This window comes from Passer domesticus, chromosome 32, assembly GCF_036417665.1.
Source record: "Passer domesticus isolate bPasDom1 chromosome 32, bPasDom1.hap1, whole genome shotgun sequence".
Taxonomy (NCBI): Eukaryota; Metazoa; Chordata; class Aves; order Passeriformes; family Passeridae; genus Passer; species Passer domesticus.
Genome location: NC_087505.1, coordinates 2,828,207 through 2,841,487, shown reverse-complemented (window position 1 = coordinate 2,841,487; position 13,281 = coordinate 2,828,207). Strand labels below are relative to the sequence as shown.

At 47.3% G+C, this 13,281-nt stretch overlaps 1 protein-coding gene across 2 annotated transcripts in view; it reads left to right on the top strand.

The window, feature by feature from the left end:
* The first annotated feature begins 214 nt into the window (after nt 1-214).
* Nucleotides 215-13,281, top strand: part of LOC135288196 (GON-4-like protein) — a 42,103-nt gene continuing 29,036 nt past the window's right edge. The window contains exons 1-11 of one of the 2 annotated variants that reach the window (XM_064401534.1): nt 215-507; nt 2,112-2,276; nt 3,430-3,626; nt 5,940-6,014; nt 6,428-6,478; nt 6,945-6,995; nt 7,586-7,681; nt 7,883-7,987; nt 8,805-8,975; nt 9,892-10,084; nt 12,642-12,743. In XM_064401534.1, coding sequence (XP_064257604.1) covers nt 258-507; nt 2,112-2,276; nt 3,430-3,626; nt 5,940-6,014; nt 6,428-6,478; nt 6,945-6,995; nt 7,586-7,681; nt 7,883-7,987; nt 8,805-8,975; nt 9,892-10,084; nt 12,642-12,743 — 1,456 coding nt within the window. In that variant the 5' untranslated portion in view covers nt 215-257. Of the gene's footprint in view, nt 508-2,111; nt 2,277-3,429; nt 3,627-5,939; nt 6,015-6,427; nt 6,479-6,944; nt 6,996-7,585; nt 7,682-7,882; nt 7,988-8,804; nt 8,976-9,869; nt 10,085-12,641; nt 12,744-13,281 lie in introns of those variants that run through there. The other variant, XM_064401535.1, reaches the window with a different exon arrangement.

Sequence of the window (13,281 nt, the reverse complement as noted above, 5' to 3'; positions counted from 1 at the left end):
GGCAGCGCGCTGTGTGACCGTGTCTCTGTGTGTGTGTGTGTGTGTGACGGGCCGCACCGCACCGCGCCCCGGCGGCGGCGCCCAGCGAAGATGGCGGTGCCCGCGCTCGGTGCCCGCCGGCCCGGCCCCGCCTCACCGGGACCCCCGCAGGCACCGGGGCCGGTCGCGCATGCGCAGGGCGGGCGCGGGGCGCTTCCGCTTCCTGCACGGCGGCACCGGGCGGCACCGGACGGGCACCGGGCGGGCCCGCGGCCGGCATGGCGCTGGCGCTGAAGATGCTGCCCTGCAAGAAGCGCAGAGCGGCGGCGGCGGGGCCGCCGAGCCCGCGGGAGCGCGGGGAGGACGCGGAGCCGCCCGGAGGCCCCGATGGAGGCGGCGCCGGCCGGCCCGCGGGGAGGGCGCCCGGGGAGGCCTCGCCGAAGAGCGGCAGGAAAGCCGCCGGGAGAGCGGCCCCGAGCCCCGGGCAGGAGCTCCCCGCGGGGCCCGGCAGCCCGGCACCGGCGGAAGGTACCGGGAGGGCGGGCTTGCGCCCTGGGATTTTCTGTTTATTTTGTTTCGGTTTTTTTTTTTTTTTTTTTTTTTTCCCCTCAGGAAGTGTTACAGATTAAAATGAAAATGATGTTTTCCCGCTGTTTTCTCGCTCCAGGCAGTGTCCCAGGCCGGGCTGGGCGGTGGGAGGTGTCCCTGCCATGGCAGGGGGGCGCTGGGTGGGACTTGTGTCCCCTCCCCACACGAGCCGTGCTGGGATCCTGTGGGGAAGGGCCCGTGGGCGTTCCTTGGCCCCCGTGAGGCCGGGGGCGAGGGGCCTGGAGCATCCCTGTCACAGCGAGAGCCTGAGCGAGCTGCTCGGCTGAGAGGGGCCCCAGCCCCGGCTGTCCCTGGGGGCTCTGGGGGTCCCTGGGGGTCTGTGGGTGTTCCTGGGGGTCTCCCTGTCTGTCCCAGGTGTCCCTCTGAGTGTCCCTGGCTATCCCTGTGTGTCTCTGAGTGTCTCCAGGTGTCCCAGTGTCTGTCCTAGTCTGTCCCAGTGTCCCCCAGTCCATCCCAGTGTGTCCCAGTGTCTGTCCCAGTCAGTCCCAGTGTCCCCCAGTCTGTCCCAGTGCATCCCAGTCTGTCCCAGTGTCCCCCCCAGTGTCCCCCAGTCAGTCCCAGTGTGTCCCAGCTCTGCCCCAGAGCCCCGGGCAGGGCCTGAGCCCAGTGTCTGCCCCTGCCCGGGAGGCAGAGCTGCTGCCCTGGGTAGTGCCAGCCCTGAGCAGAGCCCAGAGAGGCTGGGGAGCCTCTGCCCGGGCACCCAGCCCCGCCGGGCAGTGCCCTGTGCCCTGGCACGGCCCTGCTGCCCAGGGTGGCACAGGTGCCCCTCTGTGGCCTTTCAGACTTGATGGACTCTGTGGTTCCCAGTGAGAATCCGCTCTGCTGCTGGTGCTGCTGGGCTGAGCTCCCTGATTTGACTGAAAGCTGAGTCTGTGACAGGGAAGGAGGTGGAACGGGGCAGTTCCCAGCTGTTTTTTGGCTGTGGGTTTGCCCAGAACAGGAGGGTCAGGCTTTGGAGGGTTTGCAGCCACCCTGCAGCCATGTGGGCTCATCAGCCCAGGGTGGCCATGAAAATTCATCCCAGGGGTGCTGCTCCAGCTGGGAATGACCCCTGGCTGTGCCTGCCCCTCCTGTGGCAGGAGCACGTGGACAACAGGGACTGCAAACACTTTTTGGAGAGATCTCCAGGCAGCTGGCTGATGTGACAGGGGTGGGTGTGAGCGTGGCTGTGCCCAGCTGGCAGTGAGAGAGCAAAGAGCTGGAGTGGGATCTCTGTGCCTGGGGCTGCTCCCTGCAGCGTGGAGCTGCTGCTGCTGCTGCCTGTGCTGGTGTTGAGTTGATGTGTTTGCATGGGAAATTCAATGGGAAATGAATGGATTATTAATTTAGGGGGGCTGTTTCCAGCAGGATGGATCTGCTGCCCTGTGCAGCTGCATCACACCTGTGGCTGCTGCTTTGATGTGTTTGGCTGGGAAATGAATGGGAAATAAATGGGAAATTCATTTATAAGGTGGAGCACACGCTTTGGTGTGTTGTCTTTGCTCTGTGGCGTGTCTGCCTGCAGCTGGGTGTTCTGTTCCCAGGGAAAATCCCCAAGCTGTACACAGAGGTGGAAGTGAGCTCTCAGAGGGATCTGTATCCAGGTGAGAACCCTGCTGCAGTGCCGGAGTCTCCAGGGAGAAGCTCCCTGCAGCTTTCTGCTGTCAGAAATCCCACCACCATGAAGCCACCAAAGAACTCCAGAGCTGGTGAGTGCTCCCAGCAGAGTGATGAGGGAAATTTGGGTTTGGGGCTGTTTAGGATAAATCTGGCTGATACAGCAAACTCTGGAATTGTGAAGATGGTGGGGGCTGTGTAGGTGCAGGGTTTTTTTTTATTTATTGATTTTCATCTTGTGCTCCATAATTCAGTGGAGCTTGCTGGAGTTGATCTCTGCAATTTTTGGCTACTAAAAAATCCCTGCTCTGCTTCAGAGACAATGAAGATTCTTTTCTTTCTCAGAACCAGCAAAGCAGGAAAACACTTTTTAAGTCCTGGAAACTGTTCTTGCTGTGTGGTACCTGGAGTTTTACAGCACTATTAAAGGTGTAAAAAGACTGCTGAGGCCATTTTATAAATCATTCTGGAGGAGGTGGCAGCTGCATGACCTTCCTGTGCTCAAGTAACTCAGTCAGGCCCTGCAGAACTGGAATCCATCACCCAAAAGACTTTGTGGTTGTCATGGCTGTTTCTGTTTGGGTGCTCTTGCATCAGCTGAGGGAAGTTCTGCTGTTTCTGGCAAGAATCTTTGCAAGGGGAATCTTTGCAAAGGGAATCTTTACAAGGGGAATCTTTGCAAGAGTCTTGCAAGGAGAATCTTGCAAGGAGGGTCTTGCAAGGGGAATTTTTGCAAGGGGAATTTTTGCAGGGAGGGTCTTGCAAGGGGAATTTTTGCAGGGAGGGTCTTGCAAGGGGAATTTTTGCAGGGAGGGTCTTGCAAGGGGAATTTTTGCAGGGAGGGTCTTGCAAGGGGAATTTTTGCAGGGAGGGTCTTGCAAGGAGAATTTTTGCAGGGAGGGTCTTGCAAGGGGAATTTTTGCAGGGAGGGTCTTGCAAGGAGAATTTTTGCAGGGAGGGTCTTGCAAGGAGAATTTTTGCAAGAAGGGTCTTGCAAGGGGAACTTTTGCAAGGAGAATCTGTGCAAGAAGGGTCTTGCAAGGAGGATCTTTGCATGGAGAGTCTGTGCAAGGAGAATCTTTACAAGAAAGGTCTTGCAAGGGGAACCTTTGCAAGGAAAGTCTTGCAAGCAGAATCTTTGCAAGTTTTCTGCAGAATTCTGGTTTGTGTTTATTTCATGCCCTCACCACCTCCTGGACACGAAGCAGCCGAGGTTTTTAGATTCCATTTCTGCTGATTTTTCAGAGGAGCAGGAAGGGGAGGACGTGGAGAGGAGGAAGAGGAGGAGGAAGGCAACCAAACGGAAGAGAGAAGGGAAGAGCCAGGAAGAAGAGAGCTCCTTGTCCTGTGACATCAAGCTGGACGAGTCCCTGGACCGCACCCTGGAGGATGGAGCCAAGCAGCACAACCTGACCGTGGTCAACGTCAGGAACATCCTGCACGTGAGTGGGGCACTGGGCACTGTGCTGGCCCTTGGGCTCCTCTTTCTTGCTCAGCAGAATCCTTCCTTGGAGTTCTGGATGCTGAGGGTTTTAGAGTTTCTGTGCTGACAGACTCTGACTCCCAGCAGGGCGCTGCATTTGAGCTGAGGCCGTGGAGAAGGTTTCCAAAATTGAGTGGTAGCACTGGGGTTGTGGTGTGCAGTTTGGCTAGAAGGGTGGAGTGTCATAGGGGTGAAAACTTAGGGTTTGGGGTTTTAGAATCTAGTAATAGATATGAAGCAAGATGGAGGTTTTAGGGTGGAGGCTGATCCTTCTCCTTCTGGCTCTTTCTTCTTCTCCTTCTTCCTCCCCTTCTCCTTCTCCCTGGGTTTGGGTGGTATTTTGTAATTGGACAGAAAAGTCCACCCTGTGGACTTGGAGCGATCAGTTATTGGCTTAAAAGTGAAAATAATTTAGGTGTAATTTCTTAATTGGATAGGTTAGCCTTAAAAAAAACTTGTAACAAGAGCTAGGTAACCATTTTGTGCCTGGTTAATGAACAGCTGCAGAACTCACTGCTGTGAGACTGTAACACGGGTAAAAAATAATAAATACTTGAGTCTGAACATGAAATACCATCTCAAGTGCCTTCAATCCCAGCCTCAACAGAGGCAGAAAAAGGAAGCCAAAAAAGCCCCCCACATCCTGATGTCTGCTAATAAACCTGTCAAGAGGGACTCCAGTGAATAAAGCTGTGAGGGTGGGAGCTGGTGGTGTCCCTGCCACCCAGCTGGAGCCTGCTTTGCCTGCAGCTGTGGATCCCTGGGCCTCTTCTGCTTTTCCTGAGCAGCAGCAGCAGGAATAACTGAATTTAAATGATCCTCCTGGGCCCGTGTGAGCAGGTGTAAACTCTGTTTCCTTTTTTGAATGGGCTGTTTCCTCATAAAATTCTGGTGGAATTCTAGTGGTGCTGACAGAAATGCATCACTTTGAGTTAATGTCCAACAACCCTCAGAGAGGAGCTGCCAGAAGAGTATTTGTGCTGTCACAGCTTTGGAGTGAGATCTCTAACTCTGCACCTCTGTTGAGTCTTTTCATTTCATCCCAAAATATGATCTGGAGAGCAATAGTATTTATCTTCCCACAGGATCAAAAATCAAAATTTTCTTTTCCCTGCAGGCAGAATTGTTCAAATCCAGGTAATCTCAGACACTTCCCCTTTTTGTGGCAGAGAGCCTGGGCACTGCCATGGCTCTTCCAGGCACATTCACCAGTGGATTCTGTGCAAGTGCCCCAAATTAATGCATTTCTCTGTCATGTGCTGCTGGGGGAGACTGGAGGTTCCTCAGAGCCACCTGCCTTCCCTGGAGCTTGTGGGGGCAAGCAGAAAATGGGATTCTGTGTCTCTGCTGCCTTCCCCCATTTCTCCCAAATTTTCTGGAATGCAGCAGTGAAATGTTTTAAAGACTGGATATCATTCCAGACTTTCTCCAGACATTCACATATTCCATACTGGAAAGTGTTCAAAACTTTCTCCAGACATTCACATAATCCACACTGGATATTATTCCGTATTTTCTCCAGACATTCACATATTCCACACTGGATATTATTCCATAGTTTCTCCAGACATTCACATATTCCACACTGGATATTATTCCATATTTTCTCCAGACATTCACATATTCCACACTGGATATTATTCCATATTTTCTCCAGACATTCACATATTCCACACTGGATATTATTCCATATTTTCTCCAGACATTCACATAATCCACACTGGATATTATTCCATACGTTTTCCATAGATTCACATGTTCCACACTGGAAAGTGTCCAGACTTTCTCCAGAGATTTGGGAGCCTGTGAGTGCTTAAAGATTGAAGTTTAATCAAGATTTAGGTTTTCTCTTGCAGCTCCACAACAGCATTCCTCCTGTGACTGGGATCACCACATTTTGCTGATTCCATGACAGGACTGATTACTGATATCAGGGAAACTGGTGTGGGCTTTTGTTTTGATTATTTTCTTTCTCTCTGCTGGGAAGCATTCACAGAGAATGTAGTGCAAATGTTTTAATCACTGCTGTGATTTAAATTTAAAATTAGTTCATTTATTTAATTTAAAAGAAAGAAATAAATTTATTTATTTTAGATGAATTAATTTAAATGTTACTGTCTGATCTCTGAACAATCATTTTTGCTGCAGTGTAATTACAAAGCCTGTTGTACACTGAGTATTTCCCCATTGTATTTTCAGGTAGTTTATTCCAACATTTGTTGTATTTTCTGTTTCTCTTTGATAAACACCCTGGTTTTGTGTGTTCCTTTAGGAAGTGATCACAAATGAACACGTGGTGGCCATGGTGAAAGCAGCCATCAGTGAGACAGAAGATATTCCTTTGTTTGTAAGTCAAAATCTTGCTCAAGTTTGTTTTATTTCTGTTGTTCCAAATGCCTTCCTAGGCTGTAATGGGATGTGGGGAGAGGAGGTAGAACAAAAAAGGAATTTATAAAATTTATAAAAACTTAAAATAATTAGGTTTCATTATCAGATTTGCCACCTGGATGAAGTGAGTAGTAGTAAATTATGAAACAGAAATAGGAGGGATTGTTTTTGAGGTCACACTGGTGATGTCTGAAAGGTAATTCATTAAAGGCAGTGAACTTAAAGGTAATAAATTTTAAAAAAGAGAAAAGCTTCATAGTAAGCTCTACTTTACTCATGGTAACTTTACTCATAGTGAAGAGCTGCTGGGGAAAAGCCTGTCCTTAAGGCAAGGACTGAATTTGTTGCTGTTATTTTGTTTTCAACTCTCAGGAGCCCAAAATGACTCGTTCCAAGCTGAAGGAGGTGGTGGAGAAAGGAGGGGTGAGTAAATCTGCTCTGGGTGACAGGGCCAGCACCCAGGGAAGGGCTGCAGCTGTGGCAGGGAGCTTTGGGGTGGGTGTAGGAAAGGTTCCCTGGGGAATGTCCCAGAAAGTTTGGCCAGTGCCCCCAGGGATGCCAGGGTGGGGCTGTTGGGGTGTCTGGGCATGGATTCGTGATCCTTGTCCCTTCCAGCTCAGCCTGTCCTGATGTTCTCTCAGTGCTTTTGGTTGTGTGACCCTCCAAGAGAAGCATAAATGTGCTTTGAGTCTTGAAATGTGAAGAATGAGTTAAGACAGTGAAAAAGGATTAATTTGAGCTGAGCAGCAGAGCCAGGTCAGGCTTGGCAGGGGCAGTGAGCTCCCAGTGTCCCAAATTCCTTTCCTGGAGACCCCATGGCAGATTTGAGGGTTTTATTGGAGCTCATTGACCCAGCCCAAGGGTTTTTGGGTGTTTTTGCTGTCCCCAGGTGATTCCAACATGGAATATTTCTCCAATTAAGAAGGCAAACGAGGTGAAGGTGAGTGAATTCTTGCTGGGAAAGGGGAGATCAGCCTGGAGCTTCCTGCTGAGGCTGAGATCTTTTGGGGGGCTGGAGCAGATTTGTGTACTAAAACCATCTCTGAGCTGGTGTCTGCTCATGGCAGTTTCCATCATATAATAAATATAATGCTAAATATAAATACGAAATTATTTGTAGCTGTTCTTGCACCTTCTCAGACAATTTTGTGGAGAGGAGGAGAATTTCTGGGTTTTTTCTTTTTTTTTTTTTTTTTCCAGGGCTTTTTTTCCCCCCCTTTTTTTCTGGATTTTTTTTTTTTCCCTGGATTTTTTTCTTTTTTCTGGATTTTTTTTCTGGGCTTCTTCTGTTTGTGGTTGTTGGGTTTTTTTGGGTTTTTTTTGTTTGTTTGTTTTGTTTTGTTGGGTTTTTTTCCCTGGGGTTTTTTTTCCTTGCTTTCCTTTGCCAACCTTTCAGTAATTTATTTCTTTGCTTTCTTCAGGATTTCCTTTCTGAGCTTCAGGGTGTTTCCTCACTTTGAAATACTTGCTCTGACTGTGAACTCCTCCTCCTGCTGCTAGCAGTGGTCACCCTCTTTCTCTTGTGTGCAGCCCCCTCAGTTTGTGGACATTCCCCTGGAGGAAGATGATTCCTCTGATGAAGAATACCAGCCTGATGATGAAGAGGAGGATGAGACTGCAGAGGAGGTAAATTCACTTTGTGTCTTCTATGTCTGAGGCAGCAAAACACAATTTATTTTAACGCATGGGCACTTGTAAATCTTCCAGCAATCATTCTTCAGTGCTCTATTCATTTGGCTGGAAGAGAGTCTCTGCAATGTTGTTTGGAGCAGTTATTGATTGTGGCAGGATGGTTTTGGAGAGGGTTTTGCACCTCTTGCCCTGCAGAGCTTGCTGGAGAGCGACGTGGAGAGCACAGCTTCTTCTCCTCGTGGAGCCAAGAGGTCCAGGACAAGGCGTTCCTCTGATGAGGAGGGGGGGACCCTCTGTGAGGTAAAGCTGCAGGAAACAGTTGTTCCTGATTTATCCATCCAAACCCCCCAAAAAAGTCAATTCCTGAAGCTGTGGGGACATTCCAGCTGCCAGTGGATTTAGGGTCCCACTGCCACGTTCCCTTGAGAAGGGTTGAGTCTAAAATAAAGCTCTGGGCATGGAAACTGTTGTCAGTTCCTTAGATTAATGATAAAATGATTATTTTTCTGATAATTTCTGAGGAGTGCAGAGAATGGCTTCCTGTGCTTTGCTTAGGAGCAGAAATTAGTTTGGTGAAAGCATGAAGGTGTTTGTGGCACAGGCAGGGTGAGGGTGGGTGCAGGCCAAGGATCAGCAAACAAGAATCAGAAACCCCTGGGAAGTGACATGGGGTCAGACCCAGCAATATCATACTGATATTTCCACATCCTGCTCACCATCAGATTGTTTCTGGGAGGATTCTGCCACAACAATTGGTGTTCAGGTTTATCAGCTCTGATAATGCTGAGACTGATACTCAGATCTTCCAAATGTCTCCAGAAAAACTTCCTATTTCTTTGTACTTTCTGAAAAGCAAAGTGATTAGGTTGTAATGTAATTGTGAATTAGAATATATTGTAATATTAGAATTATTGTAATTGTTAGAAAATAATGTATTGTGAATTGGAATAAATGTATGAATGTAATCAGGACAATTCCACATCCTTCTGGGAAGCATTTCTCCCATTTCTCACCACTCAAGAGACCAATTCTCCCCTTTCTTCCCAAGCAGAAAAACAAATTTACTCTGTCCTTGGAAATATCTGCCAGAATAAAACCTTTTAACCTTTTTAATCAGGTGGAGAAGGTCACCCCACCTGTTGTTAGACACATCAGTGCAGAAGTGGTTCCCATGGGACCCCCTCCACCCCCCAAGCCCACGCAGAGCAAGGACAGCACCTTCATGGAGAAGCTGCACGCCGTGGATGAGGAGCTGGCCTCCAGCCCTGTCTGCATGGACTCCTACCAGGTGCTGCTGCCTTTCTTGGTGACAGTTTTATGGAGAGGAGGAGAATTTCTGGGCTTTTTCCTGCGTTTTTTTCTGATTTTTTTTATTTTTTAATTTTTTTTTTTATTCTGGTTTGTTTGTTTGTTTTCCCAGGATTTTTTTCCTGGGCATTTTCTGAATTTTTATTTTTTAAAATTTGTTTTGTTTTGTTTATTCCCTGGGGTTTTCTCCTGGGACGTTGTGGGTTTTCTCCTGGGACGTTGTGGGTTTTCTCCTGGGACGTTGTGGGTTTTTTTCCTGAGACTTCGTGTTTTGGTTTTTTTTCTGGGACATTCTGGGGGCACTTTGTGGAGTTTGTTCTGAGCTTTTTCCTGGGACGTTCTGGGCTTTTTCTGGGACATTCTGGGCTTTTTCTGGGACATTCTGGGCTTTTTCTGGGACATTCTGGGGGGACTTTGTGGGTTTTTTCTGGGATGTTCTGGGTTTTTCCTGGGACGTTCTGGGGTTTGTTCTGGGTTTTTCTCTGGGACGTTCTGGGCTTTTGCTGGGACATTTTGGGCGACCTTTCTGGGCTTTGTCCTGGGACATTCTAGGCTTTTTCTGGGACATTCTGGGGGCACTTTCTGGGCTTTTTCCTGGGACATTCTGGGCTTTTTCCTGGGATATTCTGTGCTTTTTCTGGGACATTCTGGGGGCACTTTCTGGGCTTTTTCCTGGGATACTCTGGGCTTTTTCTGGGACATTCTGGGGGCACTTTCTGGGCTTTTTCTGGGACATTCTAGGGGCACTTTCTGGGCTTTTTCCCTGGGACATCCTGGCGTTTGCTCCGAGTTTTTTTCCCGGGCCGTTCTGGCGTCACTTTGTCGCTTTTTTTCCCCGTCCCTTTTATCCCTTTTCCTCTGCTGACCACGCCAGGGATGCTGCTTTCTCCCCGCAGCCCCTGGAGGACAGCCTGATTGCCTTCAGGACGCGCTCCAAGAGGCCCCTGAAGGACGTTCCCCTGGGGCAGCTGGAGGCCGAGCTGCGCGCGCCCGACATCACCCCCGACATGTACGAGCCCAGCGCGGGCAACGACGAGCACTGGGCCAGGTGGCTCAGGGGGCTCATGGATGATGATGTGGGCAACGAAGGTACCTGCAGGGAAATGCAGCACTTCACTGGGTTCAAGCTGCCACCCCCTGGCTTTGTTTAAATGGGGTTTTTAAAATTTTTAATTTTTGATTGCGTCCAGGCTTTGTTTAAACACGTCCGGGGATGGTGGCTCCATCACCTCCATGGGCAGACAATTCCAGAATTTTATCACTCTTTCTGTAAAAAACTTTTTCCAAATATCCAACCTAAATTTCCCTTTTTTAGCTTAAGGCTGTGTGCTTTCATTCTCAGTTCTTGGAGAAAGAGACCAACCCCACCTGACCACCACCCTTTCCATTAAAAAGTTTCTCCTAATATCCAACCTAAATTTCCCTTGGTTTAAACAAGACCACCACCTCCCTGGGCAGATAATTCCAGAATTTTATCACTCTTTCTGTAAAAAAATTTCTTCCTTATATCCAGCCTAAATTTCCCTTTTTTAGCTTAAGGCTGTGTGTTCTCATTCTGTCACTTTTTGGAGAAAGACCAGCCCCACCTGACCACCACCCTTTCCATTCAAAACTTTCTCCTAATATCCAAACTAACCTTTCTTTTTTTAAAACAAGACCACCACCTCTCTGGCCAAGTAATTCCAGAATTTTCTTTCCATTAAAAACTTTCTCCTGATGTCCAGCCTAAATTTCCCTTGGTGCAGCTTAAGGTTGTGTCCTCTCATTCTGTCTGGAGAAAGAGACCAACCCCACCTGACCACCACCCTTTCCATTCAAAACTTTCTCCTAATATCCAAACTAAATTTTCCTTATTTTAAACAAGACCAGTACCTCCCTGGGCAGATAATTCCAGGATTTTATCACTCTTTCTGTAAAAGACTTTCTCCTAATGTCCAACCTAAATTTCCCTTTTTTACCTTAAGGCTCTGTCCTCCCATTCTGTCAGTTCCTGGGGTAAGAGACCAACCCCACCTGACCACCACCCTTTCTGTAAAAAACTTTCTGCTAATATCCAAACTAAACTTTCCTTATTTTAAACAAGACCACCACCTCCCTGGGCAGATAATTCCAGAATTTTCTTTCCATTAAAAAACTTTCTCCTAACACCCAACCTAAATTTCCCTTGGTTTAAACAAGACCAGCACCTCCCTGGGCAGGTAATTCTAGAATTTGATCACTCTTTCCATTAAAAACTTTCTCTTAATATCCAGCCTAATTTTCCCTTTTTTAGCTTAAGGCTGTGTCCTCTCATTTGTCTGGAGAAAGAGACCAACCCAAACTGACTGTAACCATTTTTCAAGAAGTTCAAGAAAGTGATAAGGTCACCCCTGAGTCTCCTTTTCTCCAGGCTAAACACCCCCAGCTGCCTCAGTTGTTCTTTAATTTTAATTACTATTTATTATTCTTATTAATTAATTATTAAATTTACATTATTCTATTGATTTCATTCAAGGATGGATTTCTCATGATCCTCCTCAAAACCCTTGAAAATAATTTCTTATGATTCTTCTTATGATTAAACAATAATTACATCTAATTACTAAGCAATCATCCCATCTAGCAATTAAATAATTTATCATATTCTGGTTACACAGATGCAGTTTCACATGATCTGGCAAACCCAAGCCCTAACAATTCCCAGGGCCTACTAAGCCTAAATTTCTTTCTAACTCCCCAAATATACCATGATTTTAGAAACCTTTTTTCCCTGTACTGTCAGCAGGACTTGTGTTCCAAGTTCCTTCCCACCCAAACCATTCCCTGATTGTTTGCTGAAAGCCTGAAACTTTGGTTTTTTATTTATACATTATATTTTGGTCTGCAGCCGTTAATTTTTTAATCCTGTGCATTAGCCTTGAAATCAGTTTTCCTCATCTTCCCCTTTGTTTAAACTCCAGGTGTCTCACTTGAAAATATTTATGTAATATCCTGTAAATATGAAATTTTGGATTTTTTAAATTAATACACAATATTTTTGTCTGCAAACATTAATTTTTTAATCCCATGCATGAGTCCTGCAATCAGCTTTTCTCATCTTCCCCTTTGTTTCAACTTCAGGTGTCTCACTTGTAAATATTTATGTAATATCCTGTAAATGTGACAAAAACTGGCACCCACAAAGGGGAGTGGTGGATTTAACCCCTGATGCACCTGAGTACCAGTGTGTTGTACTCCTTGTTTGGGCCACATTCACTTTTTGGGGTTTTTTGGAGTAGAAGCAGTTATTTTATTTTTGAGAAGAAACTGGAACAAGCTCTGGGGCCTGGCCTCCTTTTTTTTTTTTTTTCTGTATTTCCTGGTTGCTTACAGTGGTGCAAATTGACTATAAACCAGAAACTGAAATGCCACCAGTGGACTCTTCCTAAATTTAGCAGAAACTCAGATCCCAGAGGCTCAAAGCAGCTTTTCAGCATGGGAATGGCTGCAGCTCAGGGTCCTGGCAGCTCAGTGTGAGAGGAGGAAGGGTTTGTTGTTGCTTCCATAAATACAGTTAATTTCCAGCTGCAATTCCAGCCCTGTTTGTGGCACTGAACAAACTTCTGCTCCTGCCTTGCTGCTGGGGCAGGGTGCTGACAGAACCTCTTCAAAAGCTGCTCCTTTGCAGATGAAGCTGATGATGATGATGACCCTGAGTACAATTTCCTGGAAGATCTGGATGAGCCAGACACAGAAGATTTCAGGAATGACCGTGCTGTGAGGATCACCAGTAAGTTCCCCTCCACTGGCAGCAGTAATTCCTTGGGAATTGTTTTCATGCAAGGATTTTTTTGCAGTGTAGGATGTTAAATAAAGATCTCCATGCTGGTTTGATCAGCCTTTGGCTCTATGGGAGTGCATGGAAGGATCTGGGCTGAGCTGCTGTGCCTGAAGAACAATATTTAGGTGACAACAAAACCAGAAATTAGGTTTTATTTCTCCCAGGAAATGGGCAGAGAGCCTGGATCTGCTGGGTGAGGGATCAAAACTCTGCAGGAGCTGGGCAGAGATTGTGCCAGCCTCAGTGGCAGCCACTCCTCACTCTGCTGGAGGATGCAACATCAAAGCAGAAAAATTCAATTTTCTTTTTGTGGCAAGGTTCTCTTGCTGCCCTGACATTGTTTTGATGGCAGGAGATGCTTGAGGAGCTGCTTTGTCCAAGTGTGTCACCTTCTGAAAGCTTCAGGCACTCCAGACTTGAGTGCTTGCCTTGTGATTGGATTTAATTAGATTCTGAAGTCCTCACAGCTTAGTTTTATAAACATATC